Genomic DNA, 27,054 nt, shown 5'->3' on the forward strand with positions numbered 1-27,054 from the left:
CTCAGCTTCTAAAGTCCTGGGATTACAGATGTGAGCCACTGCATCTGGCCACATGCTATTTTAAAACTGAATTATGCTATTATCAAATATTCTACCCTGTATTATTTTCAGATGAGAGAAGAAAAGTGGACCATGATCAAAACAAAAATATAACATTTTAATTAACTTGAAATGGAAGCTTGGATTTTTGGTGTTTTGATTTTTGTACTAAAAATGTCACTGAATTTTTGCTGTTGCTTTTCTTTGCAAAATTGCCACTTGCAACTCCTGTTACTTTAGCTGAGTGCCACATCATACCGACTTAATGCTACTGAGTTGTCTTCACTGTCATTGAAATCACGTTAAAGGCAGCTGTAGTACTAATGTGAAGTACAAATACCTCTTCATTCAAGAAAAATCACAATAAGCAGCAGAGACCAAATTAACTCTGCCTTTCTTGTTCTATATGGTATTTCTGTAAATAGGAAATACACTGATGTTTGACATATTCTGACTTCAGAAACTTACCATCTTAAATAAGGGACCTCCAGAACTATTTTTGGGAAGACTTTTAAACCTGGACAACTCCCTAATGTTATGAAGACTGACGGTGCTTCTGAACTGTAACAAGGAGATTTTACATAAGACTGTTCTTACTGGAACCTGTTTTATGTAAGAACATACTTAAAAAGCTAATTTCTTTTCTCCTTTTTGCACTGCAATCCACAAAGTGTGACTAATAATAGATTTAAATTTGCTAAGTGCATTCACTCCTTTGTGCCATCATAAAGAGAATCTATTACTGTAAAATTGAGGCTTAGTTCCAAATTGCACCATTATGAAGTTTTCTTCCAGCAATGTTTTGTCTCTAATACACTTCCCTCATTGTAATTCTATTGCAAACCTGATGTCTAGCATCAAGTCTCACAATAATTATTTTAAATTGCTACTAGGAACAGTAGTCCTGGTGGGATATATTACTACCATTCTAACAAGATGAATTTCAATGCACTTGTAACCATATTATAGTATATTATGAAAGAAAGAAAATCTTTGAGTTTTATATCTATGGACATGCATGTATCAAAAAAAATAATTCTTATAAACTTCAAAATACTTTATATTTAACTTCTACTTAAACTAATTATAAGTCACAAGGACAAATTAGGATATCCAGCCACATGGCCCATTAATAGCATGCTGAGTGACTTGAAATGAATAAACAATTATAAATATAAAAATATTAGCAATGCTACTGCTTTGAATAATTACACATAGTAATATATTTATATGATAGATTTTAAAGATAATATAAATTATATTACCACAGGAGAAAGGCACCAGAAAACTATTCAAAATGAAGCTGACATAAAACTTTATTCTTAATTTAGTCTTTCCTAAGGCTTCAGGTCATATAAATAAATGAACTACCCCAAAAAGAATGTTGAAAAATAATTTATTGTATAATAGAAACTACAAAAAAGTCATTCTCAGGAGTCTAAAACATTGAGCCTCCAGTTGCTAATAGACTAAAGAGGAAAATCCTGCTAGGAATCAACATGGAGAGAACAGGAAAGCATGTTAAGCCTCCCTGAAACCTAGGCAATTTGTTTAACAGTAGTGTTACACAATAAACTGTGTGTTTCATGAGTTGTTTTATATTCTTACTGAGGGCATTCTAAGATTCACCTTACTAATAAGTTGCCTACAGGCTTACAAACAAACTGGGAAGATGATCACTTTTCAATTCACTGAAAGTGTGAATCTTGAATTTGGTGCGTAACAAAATTACTCTAAAGAAATAGTAGAGCCAAGCTTCCCTATTACAGATAAAATGATTATAAAATGATGATCTCAGATCAAAAGCTATTTCAGTCTTAATAATTAAATAAGTTGGCACACAGAATTTAGAAGAAACAAGTATGAGTTCCATATCTGCAGGAATTCTCTTAAAAATGTTCATATAACACTCCAAATGAAAAATCTCTTAACTACCTAGCAAAATTGAAAGTCACTCCCTGGAGTGGACCAAGTGAAGAAAAGTTAATCTGCATGCTTTATAAAAAGGGGCAGTTGAATTTACATGAACAATTCAGCATTTTACCTTCAATAATAATTGAATGAACTATATTACATATCAACCAGCATAGGGCTACCAACTGAGTCATGAGCGATTACCCCAAAATGGCAGAGCAACCTTCTATTTATAATAAAGTGGCTCATTTTTATGCAATAACATCCATTCTGTAGCATTTATAGCACATAGAACAATCTGGAATTATATTATCCTGTTTAATCATTACCCTTCAGAAACTGAGAAAGTTGTTTTTTTTTTACCATTAGGTCATCTCTAAAACTTTTGGTATTGCTTTGTAGCTTAGTTGCAATCACTTCTCAGTGATCTGGACCTGAAATCATATACTTTTGTTTCAAAACATCAGTATTTGTTAGCATAAAGAGTTATTTATTTTGTGTGTCACTAAAATAAATTGCATTTACTTCTATATTTATAGTTACTCCTTTATATATGTGTATATTATTTTAAGTATAGTATTGATGTTGCTGGGGAAAAAATAGAACCCAAGGCAAAAATAACCTTTGTTAACAATGTTTTTGGACATAGATCTATTCTCCAAGTGGCCAGAGGTAATTGTATTATTCCATTGGCAAATGCCTCCATAGAACTAAGTATAAGATTTCACCTCCCACTTTCAGGATAGGGGAAAATAAGTCTAAGTTAATAGAAAAATGATTAGAAACAGGTGTCTTAGCTCTCAGTTTTGTTAAAAAAACAAAACAAAACTATCCTAAACCTTTTATAAAATTCCACCAGTACCCTTCTCTTTCCTCTTTTGAATTAAAAGCTTTTTGTGACATCCAAATAGAAACAATTGTCCAGAAGAGCATATTAAATTGATGTTTTCCCAAGAGCGTGACTGAAAAAATATGCCGACCCTGTGTTATCAATGTCTTTTGAAATTACTACTGATTTTTAGAGGACAATAAAGAAAGCTGTATTCCTTTTAACATCATACATATGCTCCATACATATTTCTTTTTATATTTAAAAAACCCACATTTGTTTGTATTTATGTAGATTCCTTAAATTTCTTGACAAGAAAATTTTGAACTAATTTTCTAAATGCTATGTTGTATACTCACCAGCAATTCATTTCATGATTGTAATTGTATTCTCCCAGTCTTTAGGTAAAATTAATTGATGAAAAAACTTACTTATATAATACTGTATATTGAAGATCTTCAGAAGAGAACCACATACCAACTAGCCAAAAGCCAAAAATCTTAAGAGACTGAGAATACCACATCCTTTCAGATTTCCTAACCTTGTATGATTGTAAGTCACTTTAGTCTCTTGTTACACTACAGACTCTCAGGGCCATTCTCTAGCAATTCTGTTTGTATAGACCTGGGATATGTAAGTATCTATAATCTAAAAAATCATCTTAGATGTGTTGAGAAACACTTGACTAACCTCAAATCCAATTTTTTTTTGCATTTAAGAAATTTAAGGCAATTGGGAGTAAAATAAAACACATTTCTATGATTTTTGGCAAGACTAACTTGCTTTTGAGAACTAAGTAAGATGACGGCACGAATCTAAACAGAACTCAATTCTCTAACATCTGATTACCAGTGTATGTGTCTGTATGTGTGTTTGGAGTATTTTCGTTCAAATAGGCTTTCCTTTTTAAAATATATGTTAAGCATTGTCTGTGTCTGAAGTGATGTGTTTGATTGACAGTGAATACAAGTAATTATTTGACATGTCCTGGAAGCATGGAATGAAGAGATCATAAACATAGAAAGGACCCCAAGAGTTCTAGTCTAGCAAACTACTTCCTAGAAAGAACTACATCTAAAGTCTCTTATAGAGAGGATTTATTTTTATCTTAAATATCTCAATAGAAGGTATTCTTTAACTGCCCCTGTCTATCTCCCCCACTACTACATATAGAAATATTATAATTGGTATAAATTTTTTAGTTGTCACATGTGTCCCTTTTTTCTTTTTAGAAAGAAAATACAGCATTTTTCATTTATTTGAGAATTCCACAAATTTATAAAACAATTAAATTGAACGAGATAGGTAGGTAGGTAGACAGATCTTTGTCACCAAGAGATGAATGTTAACTTCTTACAAGTGAACACAAGATAAAAATTTAGAGCCGTGGTTCTTACCTCTTTTTTGAAACAGGAACTCCTTTGAAGTTCTAAGAAGATCTCTGCCTAGAAACATGTAACATATGTATCTACCTCCAGAATTTGCCCATATACTTTCAGGAGGTTCATGGTCCCTGGAAGCCTCCTAGAATAAGCACTAATCTGGCAGGAAGAAGCCATCCCTGAAATACTAGGTGTTCAGTACATCTCCTCATATGTTGAAGAAGGCAAATTATCATCAAAGCTCAAATAAAATAAAACATGAATTTATTAATATTATTTTCAAAATCAAGATGAAAACTGAACTATATTGCCTATGTAATTATACTGTAAATCTGTGCAGCATAAAAGTGAGTGCTATATTTCACCTGAGAATAACCATTAAATGATTTAAATTTTTTCTAGCTTTTAACAATTAAAGTTGATCAGAGAATTTACATTTTCTAATAACCTTGCACAGGATATTCATGTACAAGAAAAGATTGTGATTATCCTAACTGCCATAGGAGTTAGTGATAAGATCAGCCCATGGAGCTCAGAAGGTTATTCTTTAAGGAACCCCAATACCAGAGATTTAATAATAGAGAGCTATGAGCAGGAAGGAGATGACTGTATTAAAATGAAAAACTTGATGGTGCATCTCTGGGGAACATACACGTTATATCTTGAGTTTTCTGCTGTGTCTGCCATTTCCTTTTTGAATCACATTGGTGTTAAGACCTATTTCCCAAACAGCTCCTCATTTTACAGAGCAAACCCAATGGTCCTTGACTTCATCCTACACTAACAAAATCAAATCCAAGCCAATTACCTGAGAGGGACAAAGTTTTACAGGTATACTTTAACTTATAAAATTACCATAATTGGCCAAGTGTGGTAGCTTACACCTGTAATCTCCATACTTTGGGAGGCTGAGATGGGCGAATTGCTTGAGCCCAGGACTTCAAGACCAGCCTAGGTAAGATAATGAGATTCATTTCTTCAGAAAATACAAAAATTAGCTGGGCATGGTCGCTTGCACCTGTACTTTTAGCTACTCAGAAGGCTGAGGTGGGAGGATCACCTGAGCCCAGGGAGGTCAAGGCTCCAGTGAGCCGTGATCATGCCATTGCACTCCAGCCTGGGCAACAGATTGAGACCCTGTCTCAAAAAAAAAAAAAAAGCCGTAATTCTGAAAAGTTCTAAGTAAATGAACTTTATCCTAAATAAGGTCACCTCAGGCATAAGAAAAGCATACAATTTAAAAATATCTTATGACTACTCATTTAAAAAAAAAAAAAAAAAACTATTTTCACCCGTCCCTCCTGCCATCATGTGGTTTTTCTCTTCCACAATATTGAGCAACTAATTTTCACACAATACCATATCTCCATTGACAGCATGGTGCAGGGTTGCACAGTGACGTCTCTACCATCCATAACTATACCAAGCTGCCTTTCCTACACTGCTATTTAGGCATTTTCCTCTTTGAAAGTATTTTCCTTGAGTGTGTCATCTCTATAGGGCCCCTTCATGCTTGGTATCTAGGTTACGTTTTAGGCACTCTTATAAAGTTTGTTTGTATAATACATCAAACTAAAATTGCTGCAATGACACAGGCCCAATAGGAAAAAGCCATGCCTGCCCAATATCATGATGCTTATCACTTCCCCTATTTTCCCATTTCCATAGGGTACACAGTCATATGTTTTCCTATCCCCCTCCAATCAAATGCCATTGTTATGAATAAATATTTATTAATATCTACTATGGATTCAAAGAGACATAAGACATAGTCACTCTGCTTACTGACTAATTGGGAAGTTAGGCTATGCAAAAAAATGATTAATAACAATATGAGGTGGCACAGACTAAGTGATACACAACACTCTTAATTTATCTGTTCAGCAAATCCAAATTTCCACGTATTTATGTTGCTTAAAGAGAAATACATCTGTAATCCTTGATCACCATGCCTTTTCGCTATGTCTTCTAGCATAATGAGAAGTAATGTGATAATATGGTGACATATTATTGTGACTTCAGGCCATTTCCATAGAGGCAGCGCACTCTCATGAGTACCACAATGGAATGAGATACAGAAGACCAGGATTCTAATCTGAGAAATGCCCCTGACATTTTATGTGACCTCAGACAAGTGCCTTAAAGTCTCAGTTTTGAGCTTTTTCATCTGTAAAGTAAGCTTAATTAAAATTGTCAACATCATAGAGATGTTATGAAGTCTAGCTAATTAAAGCCCATTAAATGTTTTGAAGATAAAAAGTATTTGCTTTACAGTCATAAATAAGCAAAAAAAAAAAAAAAGTCTTATTTTAAAAACCCAATTTTTGTACAATTGTCACAAAAAATGATGCTGATGCCCTCTAGAGCCGAGCTGTAGAGGTGGATTTACACTGATCCATCCATGCTCTCTCATTTGATTATTTTGGTTACCAATAGCACTTGAGACAGCTGGATAGGATGAGGTATCCGTCTGTGACCACAGAACAAAGTAAAGCTAACTGGCCCCTATGGAATTGGACCAATGACCTAGGTCTCATTAGCACTATCTGTGAACCAACTGAGCTAATTGGATACCACGTTGATAATAATGTATCAAAACATGGTTTGGTTTATTTTTTTCCAAAGCTTCCCATAGATTTAATTTCAATAACCATAAAAAATTAGTTTGAGTAATTAGATCCAAAGATAATAAGCTAGACATTATTAGAAGCCACTAACCTCCAAGGGAATAACTCTTGCTGTCCCTAGTAGGCCTGAAGTTCTCAGCAGGCTCTTGACTGTCCTGAGAAAGTAAAAGTTCAGAATGACAAGGCTAATAAACCCAAGGTCCTCCTGTTGAGATTAGGAATGGCTCTTATGCATCTCTTGCTCACTGAAAGTCTATTTGGCAAGAATTAGAAATTGTTCTAGTCTGTGAGTCTTGTGGAGGCTAATAAACTGACAATGAAGATGCATTGTGCTACAGAAAACAGTCCTAAGTACTAAATAAAAAATGCCTTAACACTCAGCTCATAACTTTACCTCTTGGGATTGATGATATTTTTCAGCAGAGAACATGAAGCAAGCCTTAATGAGGAACTGATATTAGGTGGGACCATTTCAGTAATTCTCAGTTCTTTGAACTTTGAGGCAAGGTTAATGTACATGCTACTTCATGGAACAAAACAAAAATATATGATGTTGAAATATTCCCTTTCTAGAAATATGAGAGTAATAGAACCCTGCAGTGCTAACAAAGTAGCATGTAAATCTTAAGGCGTATACTTCAGATTTCAAGTGGAATGAATGGCCTATTTGGCTTAAACTAGGTAAACTTGAATTCTGCAAAGCTAAAATACTGGAAATTAGCTCCATGATGTATTAACCCAAATAATAATGTTCCTGACGTAAAAAAAAGATGGAAATTAAACATCTAGTTATGAATACTACGTCTGCACAATGTGCTGCATGCACCGCATGTGTTAGAATTTCTTCTCAGTTCCTTTTTTAATCTTTTATTCATAGCATTGCAGGTGATGAAAAATTTATGCCTTGAGTCTGGCATTGAAATTAAATGCAAAATGAAAACAGAAGCAGTTTATACTGACAGCTTAAATATCTTTATCTAGCATACGGTTGCACTATAAAAATCACTGGGTGACTTTTTAAATCTCCCACATGTAAAAAAACCAAGAGTTGTACAATAATGAATAAAGTTATCTATCTAAGATATCAACAGAAAAGTTGTATTTTATTAGCATTCTTTGTTAATTTCATTTTGCTCTATTCTGTTTTTGTTTAATGGGCACAGACAGATGAATACAAGCTTTTAAAAATACTGCACAAATTAATTGTTGATACTAATTCCTCAGAGTGGTAGGAAACAATTGATTTTTGCAGCATTTTTAATAAGTGTGATTTCCCATGTAGGTTTATGTCTTAAGCTGAATAGAAAACATTAATCTGTACTGAAGGTAGTTATGCTGTACTAAAGGTTAATTATTCAGGTGAATCAGTCTGTTCATCACTATAGAGTGATGCTTGGGAAGAATGGCAATAATTACAATAATATCCACAGTTGCTAGGTATGTGAGTGTTCAAGAGTATTTCCTTTCTTAGAATAGTTGCAGGTAATTTTGTAACATTATTTTATTAGTCACAATTCTACTCATAAAATAAGGTTCCCTGTAAATGGTTACTATTTTCTGGAGATGCTGAGTCTTTTGTCCTAGGCATATCTGTATATGTTATGCTGCATTATGATGCTCACTGTGGCTTTTCCGTGGCTTTTGTTGATGAACTAATGCTAAATCTCAAATAGCTCATAATGTAAATTAATTGAAGAAAATAATTTCCTTTTAGTTTTGTGAATAATGCACACAGGTTTAAAATATATTCAGTCTCTCTCTCTATATACACACACACACACACACACACATATATATGTACATGTATATACATTTATGAGAATTTTAAAAATAGGTATAGAGTTATTTAGCATTTAAATAAGTAAAGCATGAAATTTAGAACAGTCTGCAGTTACATAAAGCACCAATACTAAAACAACCACTTAGATTTCCATATTTAGAAGACTTCAGCACACAGCTTAAAATATTTTACACTCAGCCTCTGATTTGTAGCTCTTTCCTGGCTGTTTTATGTAAACATACTGTGTATAATTATGCAGATAATTTTATACAATATTAATTGTGCTAAGAGTGCAGTGAAAGTGTGTTTAATTCAGTAATTCATTTACATTTTAATGATTTTCATAGCATAAGATTACCAAATCAAATTAAAATATCTCTGACCATCATACTATGTTGTGTGAAGAGTTCAAATAGTCATATTGCTTTATATTATACAGAATATATTTATCACATCTTGTTAATGATAACCAAAAGGAATCTTAAAATATCCATAATGAAAAACTCTTCAATGCAGTTTTTATTCCAACATTAAATATACTTAGAGAGTGGTACCCTAAAGCAATAACATATCAGATATCAGATTATAAAGTATATTTAATACCTGTGTTCAGCACATGAATTGTCAAGTTGGCCTGCATCTTTGAAATACAGTTGGTGCACTGTATTACATTATTATTATTTTTTTTTTGCAAACAACCTATACAAAAAACCAAATACATTTAATTTATTCTTCTTTAATGTAGGAAGAATGTTTCCAGATGTTTAATATGAGAAGCAAGTGAATTACTAACTTTTACATGTAAAGGCAGCATCTGATGCCACTCTCCAAATCAACAAATTTCAGATTAGCATTTCTTTCTTATTTCTTTCATCATGTACAGATTTAATATCATCAGGAATAAATATAAATTGTTTGCTTCTTTCCTCCTAATTCCTGAAGCAATGTAAAAGTCTAGAGAGGTTTGAAGTGACAGGATTACAAGCAGTCTTTTGCATACATGGCCTTTAGGGATAAGCGGCTACCTTGCATCTAATAAACAAGAAAGTGAATTCGTTGAATAATGAATTAAGTGGCATAAGTTGTGATAACAAGGAGCAAATGTAACTTCAGACGAATAGTATTTGCTTTGTGTGGGGTTATCTGAGAGGGCTGATGTTCCGCCAAGGGAGACTGAAAAAAGGCTCATTATATTAAGATGTTCTTTTACAGAACACAGTCTAAAATGATCTTGCAGTTTTTTCCCATTTGCCGAACTCCTTTGTGTGCTTCTATCAAATCAAACATCTCCACCAGGGGGATAACTAGGATTCTTTCAGACTGTTGAGTGTTGTTGAAAATGAAAATTCCTGGTGAGTTTTAGATGGGTCACCCAACAATGAAATAGAGATGTCTAATTGGTTCGTCCATATTAGGGTCAGCAGCTGGTTACAGAATAAAAGGTTGTAGTGCCCCATTGCACACTTTTGAACTAAATTAAATTATTAATCTACTCTTTGCTTCAATGTAGCTTCACAGGGATTCCTAACCTGCCATGCCGAATAAAACAGAACGACTGCTTTACATTTTCATTATGGAGAATTATATTTTAAATTGCAAATGTTATTCTATTTAGTTTGCATTGCATATCTCATTGGATATGTAGAAATGTCTTCAACAGTCAGTCCTTATAACTTGTTTTGTTAATTTCTAATTGTAGCTATAAAGTATGAAACCACCAAAAAGATGATTTGCATTCAGTGCCAACTCTCTAGCCAGAATCAGTTGGGCCATTAAAAGCAAAGTCAAGTCTTAGGGGTCCATTATCTTTGACTCTTAAATTCAAAAGATATAATTAAATTACTATGTTGCAAGAAGCTTTGTAATCTAACATGAGCTTCAGGTTAATTTAACCAAGGTTATTTCATGATAGCAATTTCTGCCAGGGGTCAAAGTCCTAGTTTTTGTACCCTTGTATAATTATTTTGGCTTTTGTTATGTAACTACTCTAAAGTGAATATTAACTCTGCGGAAAATTATAGCTGCATTCAGTTTTCTCAAAGCATTTAATAATGTCTTAATAATTATATTCTGTTTTGAACAACAGGCATAGTTGCAGTAAAAAAAATTTACCATGTTTTCTTAGAAATTATTCTAAAAGATATTTTCAATCTACATTTTAATATATGCCAACTTTGGACTTTTTCTTTAAAATTGTTGAGTTATGAGAGCCATGCTAGAATTAAGTTTAAAAGCTGGTTGATTTCTAAAATGTAGTATGATTTCTAAAGCTAAATCATTTAGTAATCACAGCTGAATGAGGGTTCTAGTTCTGATGTATTGCATTGGCTAAAGTTTTGAACTTCAGTCATTGGTTCATACGTATGTTGGTGTGTATGTGTGTATATTAGCTGAGTCTATTGGAAAATATAAAAACTTGAAGACCAGTGAGGACTTTTTATAAATTAGAAATATCTTGTAAATAATCTAGTTTGTTTATTTATTCATCAAAAACATATTTACTGGACATCTACACATACTAAGTACTGCTTTAAGAGACATCTGAACAAGACAAAGTGAACAAGATAAAGTCCTTCTATTGTGGAATTTACCTTTTAATGGAGGGAAAGTAGATACCTTAAATAAATCTATAAACAATTCAGCAAAAAAAAAAAAAAAAAAAAAAAAAAAAAGAAAAAAAATAGGAAAAAAGCAAAATCGTATGATGTCAAAAAGAGTGAAAAAAAAAAAAAAAAAAAAAAGCCTTCTTTAAACAGAGTTGTCAAGGAAGGCCTCTCTGAGAAAGAAGCATTGAGCTCAGACCTTAGCCATGAAAAGAGCATTCCAAACAGCAAGAACACTAGGTACCAGAGCCCTGAGCTGGGAATGAATTTGGCATATATGAGAAACAGAAAGAAGCAAAACTGGCTTTATTGGCATGCAACTTGGGTGGTTACACATGGCCCCATGCTTAAGGGGCCCCAGTTTAATGCTCTGCTGTCACCATCTTGAAATAGAAATGCCAGATATAGGTGAAGGGGAGGAAGGCAGCAAATCACACTGCCATGTGTGTACTTATGCAACAATCTTGCATGTTCTTCACATGTACCCCAAAACCTAAAATGCAATTAAAAAAAAAAAGAAATTCTTAAATTTTTAACAAGAGGCCTCACATTGGTCTTGCAAATTATGTGGTCAGTCCAGAAAAGAAGGCTAACATATCTAGAGCCTAGTGGGGTGAAAGGAGGTTGTAGGGTGCAGCAAAATAAGACCAATGGTGTTATTTCTTGGTATATATGGCTGACACTGGCATCAGTGTACTTTCTGAGAGATTAGTTGCACTTTATAATACAGCCATTTTTGTCTGCTAGCTGGGAAAATGGAAACACTGTTTTTGTTCTAAAATTAGCCAAACCGTCATATACAGATGATAAATTCCTCAGGGTAATGTTGGTGTCTTCTCTTTACCGTGTACACTTCATAGCATCATGTGATTAGATATTCCACAAATACTAATTGCAGCTAAAAGGAATTTGCCTTCTCTTTTAACCCGATTGGGCTTCCTTAGGAAAAAGAATAAGATATTTGGTGTTCACATTTTAATTCTTTCTTTCTTCCCACAGTTATATTATAGCACCAAATCTGCGCGACCATTTAACAATTAGGTTGAATCATGTAAAATTGACTATATTCAACCATTTGTTACCTAGAAAATGGCAATTTCAATGGTTCATAGCAGGTTGAAATTGCAGGTTTATTTAAGGAAGTAAAATAGAAATCTTAGAAGCATCTTTGTAATCCCTGCAGGATTACTTAACAGAGAGGGGAAAAAATGTAGTTCAGGGTTGTTCATTAGAGCACCACAGTGCACAGTGCTGTCAGGTTCATGCTGATGGGTTGGTTTCCTTAGGGGTAAATCCACATTGCAGCAAGGCCTTTTTGCCAGTCAGCAACTTCTCCCTCCCCCTAGCCACCTCCCCAGTAATAAGGTCTACAGACTGACATCCACTTTCTACCATGTTCTGTATTACAGCAAGAGGTGACTTGCCAGGAGTTACTACGTGAGAGACCCAAGGCCAAGCAGTTGCTCAGACTTGCAACAGGTTACAGAACTTTCGTCTCCAGGCTATTATTCACTGATGATCTTTCCTCTAGGCAAATCTATTTCCATTTGTGTTGATGACCATGATAATTTGCCCAGTGATTACTAAGTACAATGAATTATGGGGTCCTGTGACAGAATCTGGCCAGTAGAGGTTTAATTGTGTCAAATCAGGACACAATTTCTCAAAGAGGACAAAGAGGATTTTGTCATTCCAGACAGGTAATGAGCTGGCAAATTCTCAAAAAAATTATTCTGAATGAAAGGCTTTTGTTGTTTGCTTCTTAATTTATCTTTTGGAATGGTTGCCGGTTCTAAGTAATCATTGTCAAGTACCTTCTTATTTGATACACTTTTTCATTTTAGTAATACCCTAAAATCCCCCTCTCTTTTATGATTATTCTACTTGCACATTCCATTTCTTGCACTTTATTGCTTTCTTTGCTTTTCCTAAAATCTTTCACACTTTGAACCACACACCTATCTATACATTTTTTGAGTCAGTAGTGAGATCATGAATTCCATTCTTAGTAACCTAGCAAAAATGAAAAGCTCCTAAGAAGTTTTAGTCCTCCCTCAAAAACATTTTAAAATATATTTATTATCCCCTTATATTTTCCTGGTAAATTTCCTTTGCTTTCTACTGAAAGATGGCTACACATTATTTACTCAACTCCTCAATCCTAAAGTATTAATAAAAGAGTGTGTTTAACTTTTTCCCACACTACAAAAGACCCCCAAATTAAAAGTAAAAAAAGATTCAACTATTTGGGATATTTTAATCTGCATAGTTTTTCTTCTGAACTTTATATATTCTTCTGAACTGTAAATATTCCTCAAGTGAATGAATGCTCTCAAGGAACTTACTGTCTAGTGATGGAGTTGGGTAGATAATGACAACGAAATACATGCTGGGATAAAGGGAAATGCAGATATTTATAAAAGCTCAGGGCAAGAACTCACAACCTGGTCTCAGTGAGTCAGGGAAGGTTTCCTGACATCTAAGCTGAAATTAAACCTATTTTAAGGTCTGCATATCTCTCATTTCCCCTGGGTCTATGCAAATAAAATTAAGATGACTTTCCACAGAGTACCATACCAGGATTACGGTCCTGAATTCTAACACCTCTCAGATTTTCTTTTACAAAGAACTTGCTCTGTTTTCTGTCTACAAAGGGCTTGTATAAACATTTTATGCTCCTTCTTTACCAATCAAAAGTAGTATGTTCTGTGTTGATTACATTGGGCACAAAAGTCTTGGGGAAAGTTTTCAATAACATCATAAACTGCCACATTCAAAAATAACTTTTAGAGACAAAGTACACAAAGTTTCCAAAGGAGCAACTCTTTAATAGTGGGAATTTCAGCTGCTATGGCAAGTGAATGGCAAGGATTGTTTTGAGTTGGGGGCCATTAAGGAGCTTCCCCCATATTTCTTTAAGTAGGCAACTGCATACCTTGCCACCATTTTCTGCCTCAAGAATGAACTTTCTTATTTAATGTAATTATAAGAATGGCAAAAGTGAAGATGAAGAGAATGAAGAAGGCAAGGACAATAGAGAGGAGAGAAGTAGATCTATGAGCAAGAGAAATGACCAAAGTCCTTCCACTTTCCTTCCAAACTGTATTTCTGTTGCTTCTTAAATAAATCACATCCTTGTTTCACAACCAACCTTACCAACTGAGGCAGCCTGATGCTGTTTGGAAGGAGCATGGACTTTGCACTCATAAAGTCTGGTTTAGATCTTGGTTTTGCCATCTGCTAACTGTAATGACTTTAGGCAATGTGCTGAACCTCTCTGAGCCTCAGATGTGTTCAGATATAAAAATATCAATACCCAGCCCACTGAACAGACAAGAGAATTATGGGAGGTAACACACATCTGCTGTATGTATGCATTATAGCTATGGAGTAATCACTATAATGGCAAACTTCTACTAGAATATTCTATAAACAAAAGGGACAATTACTACAAAACTAAAAAAGGTATTACATTTCACCTTTGAGAGGATTCCTGTGGAATCTTCTCTGCTTGTTCAGTGTGTGCCATCCCACCTGACCCACCCATTCCCCGAAGGCACACATGTGCCCTATCCAATTTCAGTGTGGTAGAGCGTTGGTGGTATAGTGGTGAGCATAGCTGCCTTCCAATTTCAGTGTGGTAAATTAAAGAGAGTGAGAGGAGTGGAGGAGGAGATCTGGTTCCCTATAATAAGCTTGTCAGTACTAATACTCTTAGACAAAAGCTATGTTATCAACTTCGTTCACAACATGCAGTAGAAACCATTGCTCTGGGAATCCCACTTCTAAAACTAGACACTACATACACTGGACAGAGAGAAGCTCTTGTCCACTTTGCCGCTTTGGAAAATATGTTGCTTTACCTCTTCCTACCAGAAGAAGGAAAGGTAGCTCACTGTTATTATAACCACATATTTTATTGTCTTATCAAAACGATAAAATGTACTTGAAGATTGTTCCCGGGGTCTGTTTTTATCTCTATGGGAGAAAATCTCATTGTCGAACTGAGATACCATTATTGTGATATTTTTCTCCCAGTTTCTCTAAAGATTAGGCTTTCCAAATTGAAGACAGATTATAAATCTGTGTTGCACAGAATTGAGGTCACATTTAAACCTTTTTAAAGGACTAACTTGGGAAGTTGCTGAGTCAGGACCTCTCAACAGCCTTCTATTAAGAGCTTAAAGAGGAAACAGTAAAATAGCTCCTGCCTCCTCACCGCTCACCCCCAAGCCAATGGTAAGAACTGTGGTTTCTCAAGACCTCTGTTATACCCAAAGATGACTCCATAAGGGTCGAACTGTTTCCACCATCATAAGTCATTTAGTCATATATCAATCTTATTAAGTTTTGCATTTTGGGTCTTTGTATCATGCTCATAGAGATAACTTGATCTCTCCATGCTAACTCTGACTCAAGAGATTAGATTGTCCTCTGACAAGATCAAAGTATTTGTAGCTAGAACAGACTTATAAATAAATGGCCTAGAATTTGGTCAATTCAGACTGCTAAGAAGGAAATAAAAAAAGAAAGAAGAGAGTAAAGGGGAGAGAAAACAAGCAAGTAGGTTCAAACAGGCTGCCCATGTGAAACTAGGAATTTGATATTTTATTGTGATTTCTCTACTCAGATATTCTGCTTATAAGCAGGCTTCAGTTTAAACCATTCATCTCTCATTTCTCAACCAAAGTCTGGATGTACACAACCAGAACAACCGTTTGCTGAGGGATTTATTAAAAATTTAGAGGTGAATTCTGTTATGAGACTCATTTTGGCATGATAATTGAGACTGCTGTAGAGGGATGTTTCATGAGATGTCTTGTGAAATACTCCTCACTATCTTGAAATACATATCTAATCCAAATATTAGAAGGTAAGCCATGAACATGGTAGCTCCACTTCCTTGCATTTTATCCTTAAACAAGGGATGTTTTAGCCTTTGGCCTTCAATTTCCTCAAATGTGAAGAAGATACCAGTGTTTCATGTGAAAGATAATTTTCAATACTTGTCAACTTTGAACAACTAGTAAGTTTTAGATTCTAGATTTGCTAGGTTGCATAGTAAAGCATTTAGTTGTGTTACAGATATTAAGATCAGTATATACTTTACTTAGACAATTATTTGAAGAGAAATGTTAAATGAAAGCATGTACCCCATGTAAATGTAAAACTATAGGTAATCATAAGTGTGTCAATGGGTACTATATATAATAAGGATAAATTGTTGATGTTATTAATATGATTTCATATTAATTGGAGAGGTAAGGTACCTAAAGTTTACTCCCTACTATTCATCAAGCACTTTATGTTATTTATCTCACATAATCCACGTCCGCTCTGTGAGCTAGGTATTAATATTTTCATACCTGAACAAAACTCAGAAAAGTGACTTGCCAATGGTCACAGTAATAAAACCAAGATTCATGAAATCCAAGCTATATGGGAGGCTGAGATGGGAGGATTGCTTGAGACAAGGAGTTCAGGACCAGCCTGGGCAACATACTGAGACCCCGTCTCCAAGAAAAACCTTTTTAAAATTAGCCAGGCATGGTGGTGCACCCGTAGTCCCAGCTAGCTGGAAAGCTGAGATGGAAGAATCACTTTAACTGGAGTTCAAGGCTACAGAGAGCTATGATCATGGCACTGCATTCCAGCCTGGGTGACAGAGCAAGACCCTGTCCCCTCCCCACAAAAAAAAAAAAAAAAAAGATTCAAATCCAAAACTTGAATACTTCCAAGTCCATGATTGTGTGGGAACACAACACAATGCTGCTTCAATCAGGTAAGGCTGGCTGTAGAATAAAGATACAGTTTATTCTAAGAAGTAGGAGAAATATAGTTTGTGAGGAAGAAAAATTCTTTCCGGGGCACAAACACAGACTTGGCGAATAGTAAGGGCCTATCTCATGCTGCAAGACCTTCTTCATATGGTTAGGTTAAAGGCAATCAAGGCCAGAAGCCTGGCTGGAACCCAAACCCCATGCTAATACCTGGAGGACAAGTGGCATGGTCATCATGACAGGGCAGGAAAGTTATCCAGAGAGCTTTGTGGATTCCTGAAAAAAGAAAGCTAGGAAGCAGAAAGGTAGTGAAATATCTTTGGAGAGGCAAATCAAACACATAAGAAACACCGCAAAACAATATATAAGAGCTCAATTTTGTTGTAAAATTGCTAAATGCTTCAGGCATTTAGATGATAAATCTTTGAGGGCTAGGTTAGTCAGAAAGTCTGTGGTAAGGACTAGCTTCTTAAACTCAGAAAGATGGATGCAAACAGGGATGATGTTCCTAGATGTGTCGGGCAGGAGCGGGAGGAAGGAGTATGAGGGAAGACACGAGGCCGGAAAACAAGTCTGAACTCTTTGATGCACTCCCTTTAAGAGTTTATGGGCCTAGGAGATTTGACAGTAATTTCAGGAATTGTGCATTCATTGAACTGGTCCTTTTCCACCACATAACATTAGATCAAGGAACATTTTGGAACCCTTCCAGTGTAATGACAGGTATACTCACGGAGGTCTTACTATGGGCCAGGCACTTTGCTAAGCATTTTACTTTCAGTTAATCTTAACAACTACCTATAAGGAATAGAAACTTTCAACTGCCTTACTTCTCACTTAAATAAAGCTAGTAAGCGCTAAAGGCCAGGACATGAAGCCAAACAGCATGGCTCCACACTGCTCAGCCCAAGATGCTATACCCTGCAGGGCCTACCACCCAGGATCATAAGTATAGATTTAAGCCCCTCGTAAACACCAAAGTCAATTACAGTTGTTACCTCTCAACCCACAAAGGTTAAAACACATCTATTTCCAAGTCCTACTGCACACATTAATATAACAAGTAAGAATTTGATGAACATTCACTGTGTATCAGGCATTGTTCTAAGTATTTCATACGCATTAGCTCATTTAATGCTCACAATCCTTGGGGTGATAATATCCCAGTTCTTAGAGGAGAAACTGAGGCTTCTGTTGTTTCTATAACTTGCACACAGCCACACAGCTAGTAAGTTTCAGAGACAAAATTTCTACCAAGTTATGATAAAGGAAACAGAAAAATGCTCAAGAGACTTGAAGAAGTAAGACATTCCATATGAGTGAGAGAATAAGAAAAATGTACAAGAGGCCAGGCATGGTGGCTTACAACTGTAATCCCAGCACTTTTGGAGGCTAAGGCAGGTAGATCACTTAAGGTCAGGAATTTGAGACCCGCCAACATGGCAAAACCTCATCTCTACTAAAAATACAAAAATTAGCCAGGTGTGGTGGCAGGCACCTGTAATCCCAGCTACTTTGGTGGCTGAGGCAAGAGAATTGTTTGAACTCTAGAGGTGGAAGTTGCAGTAATCCGATATGGCACAACTGCACTCCAGCCTAGATGACAGAGCAAGACTCCATCTCCAAAAAAGAAAGAAAGAAAGAAAAATGTACAAGGAGATATCATTTGAGCTGATATTTTAAAATGGGTAGGATGGGTGGAGGGCATTTCAGAATGAGGGCTGAGGGCTGAGGGCTGAGGGCTGAGGGTTGAGGGCTGAGGGCTGAGGGCTGAGGGCTGGGGTGGGAAGAATGTTGGAAGGACTACAGGCAAAGAGACCACTCATGTTAGGTGCTCAAAGAATTGTGGCATAAGTGAGTTAATATATGCATAAATATCCAAATGAATCAGCGTGGAATGAAAAGCATGCTGATAGTGGTAATGGAAAGGAGAATAATAGAAGAGATATTATAAAGGCAGACTGCAGGATTTAGCAGCTGACTGGGATTTTGGAAAAGGGGAACCAGAGAGAATGTTTACACTGGGACAAGTTCAATTTGAAATGGCAGCCATATACTTTGAAATGTTCTTCAATAGTGGGAAATGACATCTGGAATTTGGAAGCAAGTTCATTATACACACCTGTCAATCAACTTAGTTTCTAGTGTTGCAAAGAATTATTTTTAGAAAATAATTAAAACTTTGAAAACAATTTTAGACCATACAAAATTTTGTAGACCATGCAAAAATGCTACTTTTCCATATAAGTGAGTTATTTGCTTTAAATAGGAAGAAGGAGAAATAAAGTAAAACAATCAATTGACATAATAAAAACACTGCCTTATTTCAAGCAGTGCGTAAAGAGCTGCCTTCTATGAAGTAACTTTGGGATTATATACAAAGCAAATGATATTTAGCAAAAGTAAACTGTGACCGGGCCAATTAGCACATTTCTTTTTAATGCTGAAGTTCTGGGAACCTGATTTACATTGAGGAGAAATTTGAGATAATGTTCTGGGAATGTGAGATGGAAATTTCCAGTCTAAGTCTTTAAGAGAATAGCACAAGTTGTACCTAGAATTCAATTTTTAGAATGACCTCTTTGGAACTCCCCAAATGTAGGAAGGGTTTTTGTTTTTTAAATGCTTAAAATTCTTTATACAATCTACTGGAAAAAGAAAAAAGATGATGATTCATTCTAAAGTAATCTGTTCATTCATCATCAAGTGAATGGAACCATTTCCAGCAGGTAGCTATCCTTAAATTACTCACCACCTCACAGTAAGAGCAGTGTCTACAATCATTAGGACACGTAATGTCTGGGAAACTAACAACAAGAGGGAACTTTCAGCAAAGTGAAGCTATCAGATGATACAGATTGGGAGGCTTTGATCCTGTCGTGATGCGAAGGCTTCAGATGTTAACGATGACTATGTAAAACAGTCCAGTATGGAAGCATCTAAGATAAAATTCTTGTAAATTTTTGGCCAGGAACCTAAAACTTGCTTCAGTCTGTGGCTGAAATTGTTGTGCCAAATCAGAAGGCACTTTGCTGGTTCTTTCTTTATAGAAGGGCCAAATAAGATAGATTGGAAATATGTACTTTGAACAGCCAGGCAGAGTCTCAGGAAGTCTGCCAAACAAGATTTCCAAATAAAATGTTTGGGAAAGAAAACAGGGATGGACTTTGCAGATGCTGGATGGATTCCACCAGCCATCTGTGCAAAGAGTTACTTGGTATCACATCAGCTGAGAGCTATGAAGTGGCACAAAACTATTACCAATAACTTCATTGTTAAATGGGTTATTTACCAGACAACCTTTTATTTACTAAGATAAAGTATCCGAATGTATCCACATTTCCTATGAGAAACAATAGCAATGACCAAAATTATTGAAACATAAAGGAATTTCAGCAATGGCACTATTACCTCAGTGCTAATGCATTAGCAGTTGAAAAAGGCAGATTAATTTACTTACGGTGAGCTAAGTGCATTCTTGGCTCGCAAAAGGGAATCATTTGCTCACTTAAGCCAGAGATCCCATTTTTGACGGCAAATGTCACCGCCTGGATTTCCCTTTGACAGTCTGGCAACCCCATACCCCTGTTATAGTATCCATTTATTTGTCTTATTTTCAGCCAGATTAATCCATTCTGTTTTGACAAGAAGACTGATGGGTAATTGATAACTGTGATAGACACAAACAGAAGAGTTGGATGCTGAATAATTCAGCACTTTTCAGTATCAATAAGAGAACAGGTTGAAGAATTTGTGTCTCTATTTACACTTAAACTAAACTAAGTCAGCCCAGACATTTATGCTGCCAGTCTATCAGAAAACCAAACAGTGTACATTCGGTTTCCACCCGACAAAATGTTTTATAAGCTTGTAACAATATGTGTGAAGCTGCCAGAATAATAAATAGGTACAGCAGCCCATGCATGCTAATGTTATGTTGTAAGCAGTTTTGTTGACAAGTGCTAATACTTCTTTCATACTATCATCAAAAGCAGCTAATACAACAGCCATTATTTGCTGGCTTTCCAAGCAAGACATGATGGATTGTGACCTTAATATGGGTTAGCCGAGTTTTGAAAGTTAAACAACTTGCAATAAATCATAGAATTATTACAATGCAGTTTAATTGGTTAAGGACTGTTTATTTCCTAAACAGGGTGAAAAATTTCTGTTTCGGCACTTTTAATTTGCAAAGTGCATTTTCATTATGAATGGCAGTTTAATATTCTGCTCTTTTGTCATGCAAAATATGCAACACACAGGCAATCTATTAATTGGACAAAAATGCATTGCAAGCGTAAATTATCCTTTATATCATCACTTGTGAGCTTTTACATCTATTAAATGTGTTAAATGGAACACAGTTAAAGACTGTACAACTACTTGCAGGCTACTTCTAAAATTTAAGTCAAGCTTCAAGATGATTTTAATGACCTTTATTTTTGGCAAAATAAAGTAATTAAGTAATTGTAAATAAAAAGGGCAGTTTGAAGAGTAACTACTTCCTTAAGGCATAGGTGCATATGTTTTCTTGATTCAGCAGTCACAGGAAACAGACAATAGCACTGTTTCATATTGATATGCTTTGAGAAATGGATTTCAACCTCATGTATTTACTTCTCTCTTTGCCACGGTATAATTTCTAGAGCAGAAATTTCCATTGGCAAATGTGTAGAAATAGGTGAGTAAGGCAGTAGCAAAATGATATTGCAGCATAGTTCAGCATAACTGAATAGCTGCCTCCATATGCTTTGGTTCAATGATGTGCCTTTACACAGGGCTATTTAGAGTGCAGAAACAGTAACAAAATACTTTGTACTAGGAATGTTGATATGACATATGTCTGATTTTAAGAATGCCAGATCTCTCAATGTGTTCCATGTATTAAAATACATGCAACCTATTCATTTACACACAACTCTGAGCCCATTTCTCATATTTATTCACACCTGTGTAGACCTTTTGAAAACTTAGAACTTCCACTGATGTCAAACATTTCCTATAGATTGGCCCAGATGAAGCAGGGATACTTTTGTGCTGTCACTCCAAGTCTCCTTCAATGATACAAATTGTCAGTAATACAAAATGAAAGTTAAAAGTACACTTCAGGTAGGTATTCCATTCGTTTTTCCTAGGTTATAACAGTGTTAACGTGAGAGTGCATTCTGTTGTTTTAACAGAAAAACTAAAGAATAACTTATCATACACAAAAGTAATACATTAAAATAAACTGTCCAGAACTTGTATGATAAAGAAAGGTAGAAATCAAAAGTTCTGCAAATTGAGGGAAATTGTTCAACTTTCTTTATGTTACACAGTGGCACAAATGTGCTGCAGTTTCTTAGATATTTCATTCAAAAAGAGGATAAATTTAGTTATAGAATTTTAATCTTGCAGTACCGTTGATCATTTTCCTTCCCTTTTAAATGTCATGTTTACCTAAGCTATGTAATTTCTCTGCCTCAGGAGAAAAGAAAGAAATGGGGGAAGAGAAACATGGGAATGCAGGCAGAGAAAGAGAAAGGGAAGGACTGTTGACATATTCTGTTGATTGTACTTTTTGGTGTTACTTGTGGTGAAATGCTAAGATAAGGAGGTACTATCCAGTAAGTAATATGGATGGTTTAAAATCAATTATTAACCATCAAAAAGAACTACAATTGTTTTAACTATATTCTGGATTGTATAGTTTAGAAAATTTTATCAGGGACATAGCCATGATTGGAAAAATATAAGTGAACATAACCAAAACTTTTAACTTACGAAGGTGATAAGTTGAATTGATTACAATACTTCCCTGGGCACTTTTCAAAGTCATAAATTAATAGACTAAATCTTTGATTTACATAAGAGTTAGAATATTTTCTGAAAGCTCAGATGTATAAAACTGAAAGCACATTGGCTATAAACTAAATTATTTTGTTAAATAAATTTTCAGTTATCACTTTCGACTTTTTCCCATATTATAAAAAAATTTAAAACTATAGAAAAGTTGAAATAACTTTACAATGAATATCCAAACACTCATCATCATGATCTACCATTTTACTATTCTTGCCTTTTCACATGCCTATCCATCTTTCCATCCATCCAACAATCCATCTTATTTTTTGAGGCATTTCAAGTCAGCTACTGCCATCATTATATTTTTCTGGAAATCCTTCAGTGTGCTTATCATTAATTAGTATACAAACTTTGTTTACAGTTTTTTTTTCTTCTGAGGAGAAATCTGCATGTCATGAAATGTACAGATCTTAAGTCTGCCATTTCAGCCAACTTTTCCTGAGCTTCAGCCATGAAATAAGCTCTATTAGATATTGACATTAAATGAAATCCAGTGAACACAGAAGACTCAAAGGCTCTATTTTCAAACTACTCACAACTGTTAGACTGACCTAATCTACAGGACCGCCTCCTTTTAGGACATTCACCTTTGTAGGTCTCAAGTTTATTCTGCTTTACTAGGAAGAATAGTTTATATAATTTGGCTTCATCAAAAATGATAATATTATATGTTGTGTACCTGTTACGTGCAAAGCATTTCATTGAGTGCTGTGAAGAGCATAAGCAGCCTTAAGATATAGAGTCCAATATATGGAGTCCATCAAAGATCCTGTGGTAAAAATGTGTACTGCCAACTAAAGTGGGATAGCATAAAATTATATACTTAGAAACCAAGTGAATAAGACAGAAAATACCAAGGGTGTTTAGAGGAAAGTGGTAAGATATCTTGGAATATTATGGGAAGGCTCCCTCAACTTCATCTGTCACTTCTACCTTGCTGGCTTGCTTTCTTTTCCTCAAACATACTGAGCTTGCATCTTCATTGCAGCCTTTGTGCTTGTTCCTTCTTTGCCTGCTTTGTAATGTGTGACATCCCAAGAATCTCAGATGATGTAGATGACATCTACATTTTTTTTTTCATCTTTACTCCATTTTTATGACACAACATTTTCTCTTTAGTGTGTCCATCACATGAGGAACACAGGGTAACTCCTGCAAGATTTCTCAGTGTATCTCAGTTTATGAAAGTGCACCTATGGATTGAAAGCCTTGAATACTTTTGTATAGTTTAACTTGGTATGGTTTTTGCATATAATATATAATTTTATCCTCACAATAGTCTGTGAGATTGGCATCATCTATACATACATAGAGAGAACTTACATGCACAGACACACACACACACACACACACACACACAGCCTATTTATGCATACTTCAGAGATATTGTCAGTTTGGTCCCAGACCACCACAATAAAATGAATATTTCAATAAAGTGAGTCACACAAAGTTTTTCCAGTGCACATAACAGTTACATTTATAATATGCTGTAGTCTATTAAGTGTGCAATAGCATTATGTCTAAAAAACAACGTGCATACTTAATTTAAAAATAATTCATTGCTTAAAAATGCTAAGGAGTATATGAGCCTTCAGCAAGATATAATCATTTTGCTGGTGTAGAGTCTTGTGTTGAAGTTGACAGCTGCTAACTAGTCAGAGTGGTGGTTGCTAAAGGTTGGAATGACTGTGGCAATTTTTTAAATAAGAGAACAATGAAGTTTGCCACATCAATTGACTTCCTTTTATTTACAAAAGAATTCTCTATAGGATGCGATGCTGTTTGGCAGCATTTTACCCACAGTAGAACTTCTCTCAAAATTGAACTTAATCCTCTCAAACTAAATTTATGAAATATTTTAAATCCTTTGTTGTCATTTCAAGTGTTTAAAGCACCTTCACCAAGAGTAGATTCCATATCAATAAACCACTTTCCTCATCTTTTCAAGCTTTTTCATGAGATTACAGTAATTCAGTCACATCTTCAAGCTCTGCTTTTAATTCTGGTTCTCTTGCTATTTCCATCACTTCTTCAGGTAATTCCTCCACTGAAGTCCTGAACATCTCAAAGAGTTGTAATCAGCTTCTTCCAAACTCCTGTTCATTGTTGATATTTTGATCTCCTCCCACAAGTCACAAATGTTCTTGTTGGCATCTAGATTGATGAATCCTTTCCAGAAGGATTTCAAGTGACTTTTCCCAGGTCAATCAGAAAAATCACTATGTCTGGCAGCTATAGCCTTACAAAATGTATTTCTTAAATAATGAGACTTAAAAGTTGAAACTACTCCTTGTTCCATGGGCTACAGAATGGATGTTGCGTTCACAGTCATAAAAACAACATGAGTCTCCTTGTATATCTTCATTAGAGCTCTTGGATGACCAGGTACATTGTCAAGGAGCAGTAATAGTTCAAAAGGAATCTTTTTTTCTGAGCAGTACGTCTCAACAGTGGGTTTAAAATATTCAGTAAACCATGTAATAAACAGGTGTCCCATGATCCAGGCTTTATTATTCCATTTGTAGAGCACAAGTACAGAACATTTAGCATAATTCTTAAGGGACCTAGGATTTTTGGAATGATAAATGAACATTGGTTTCAACCTAAACTCACCAGCTACGTTAGCCCTAAAAAAAAGAACCAACCTGTCCTTTGAAGTTTTGAAGCAAGACATTGACTTCACCTCTCTAATTATGGATGTCCTAAATGGCATCTTCTTCCAATAGAAGGCTGTTTCATCTACTTTGAAAATTTGTTGTTTAGTGTAGCCACCTTCTTCAATGATCTTAGCTTGATCCTTTGAATAATTCACTGCAGCTTCTCCATCAGCACTTCCTGCTTTACCTTGCACTTTTATGGTAGAGAAATAGCTTCTTTCCTTAAACCTCATGAACCAAGTTTTGCTACCTTCAAACTTTTCTTCTGACACTTTGTCACCTCTCTCAGCCTTCACTGAATTGAAGACAGGGTCTTGCTCTGGATTAAGATTTGGCTTAAGGTAAGGTTGTTGGTGGTTTGATCTTCTACCTGAGCGTGAAATTTTTTCCATATCAGTAATAAGGTTGTTTCTCTTTCTTATCATTCATGTGTTCACCGGAGTAGCACTTTTAATTTCCTTTAAAAACATTTCCTTTGCATGCACAATCTGACTCCCTGGTACAAGAGGCCTGCCTGGCTTTTGGCCTGTCTTAGCTTTTAATATGCTCCCTCACTAAGCTTAATCATTTCTAGCTTTTGATTTAAAGTGAGAGATGTGCAACTCTTCCTTTTACTTAAACACTTAGAGACAATTGTAGGGTTATTAATTGGCCTATTTCAATTTTTTTGCCTGAGGGAAGAGGCAAGCCAAGGACAGGTAGAGAGACAGGGGAACAGTTGGTTAACGGAGGAGAGAGAATACACATAACATTTATCAAATAAATTCACCATTTTCTATGGGCACAGTTGATGTCACCACAAAACAACTACAATAGTAAAATTGATGTAGTTTGCATATTTGTCCCAACCCAGATCTCATGTTGAATTGTAATCCCCAGTGTTGGAAATGAGGCTGGTGGGAGGTGTTTGGATCATGGGGGTGGATCCCTCATGAATTCCTTGGGCCATCCCATTGATGATAAGTGAACTCTTGTTCTGAGTTCACATGAGATCTGGTCATTTAAAAGTGTATGGAATGTCTCCCTCACCTCACACCTGCTTTTTTCATGTGATGTGCCTGTTCCCCCTTCACCTTCTGCCATGACTGACAGCTCCATGAGGCTTCACCAAAAGCCAAGCAGATGTCAGCATCATGCTTCCTGTAAAGCCTGCAGCGCCATTCACCGGTTAAACCACTTTCTTTATAAATTATCTAGTCTCAGGAATTTTTTTATAGCAATAGAAGAATGGCCCAATACAAACACCGAAGATCACCGATCATAGATCACTTTATACATATTATAATAATAATGGAAAAGTTTAGAATATCACCAAGAATTACCAACATGTGGTACAGAGACATGAAGTGAGCACAGGCTGTTGGAAAAATGGTGTCACCAAAATTGCTTAATGCAAGGTTGCCACAAACCTTCAAGTCATTAGAAAAAAAAAATGCAACATCTGTGGAGCGCAATAAAGCAAAGCACAATAAAATAGGTGAGCTTCTTTGTCTATATAGAGAGAACTTAGTGAAATAAAATCACTGAGCCGTAAGTTACAAAGAAACTGAAACTCAGTGATTTTATTTCTACAAAGAAACTGAAACTCAGTGATTTTAT

The 27,054-nt window shown here is 35.4% G+C and overlaps 1 protein-coding gene across 5 annotated transcripts in view; it reads left to right on the forward strand.

The window, feature by feature from the left end:
- The window catches only part of KIAA0825 (KIAA0825 ortholog), a 461,146-nt gene that overhangs the window by 350,566 nt on the left and 83,526 nt on the right, over window positions 1-27,054 (forward strand). The window contains exon 19 of one of the 5 annotated variants that reach the window (XM_032272277.1): window positions 500-4,270. The exons of the other annotated variants lie outside the window; for them this stretch is intronic. Coding sequence (XP_032128168.1) covers window positions 500-515 — 16 coding nt within the window. The 3' untranslated portion in view covers window positions 516-4,270. Of the gene's footprint in view, window positions 1-499; window positions 4,271-27,054 lie in introns of those variants that run through there. 5 annotated transcript variants of the gene reach the window in all.

This window comes from Sapajus apella, unplaced genomic scaffold, assembly GCF_009761245.1.
Source record: "Sapajus apella isolate SASKATOON/1434 unplaced genomic scaffold, GSC_monkey_1.0 scaffold1, whole genome shotgun sequence".
In the NCBI taxonomy this organism is placed as follows: domain Eukaryota; kingdom Metazoa; phylum Chordata; class Mammalia; order Primates; family Cebidae; genus Sapajus; species Sapajus apella.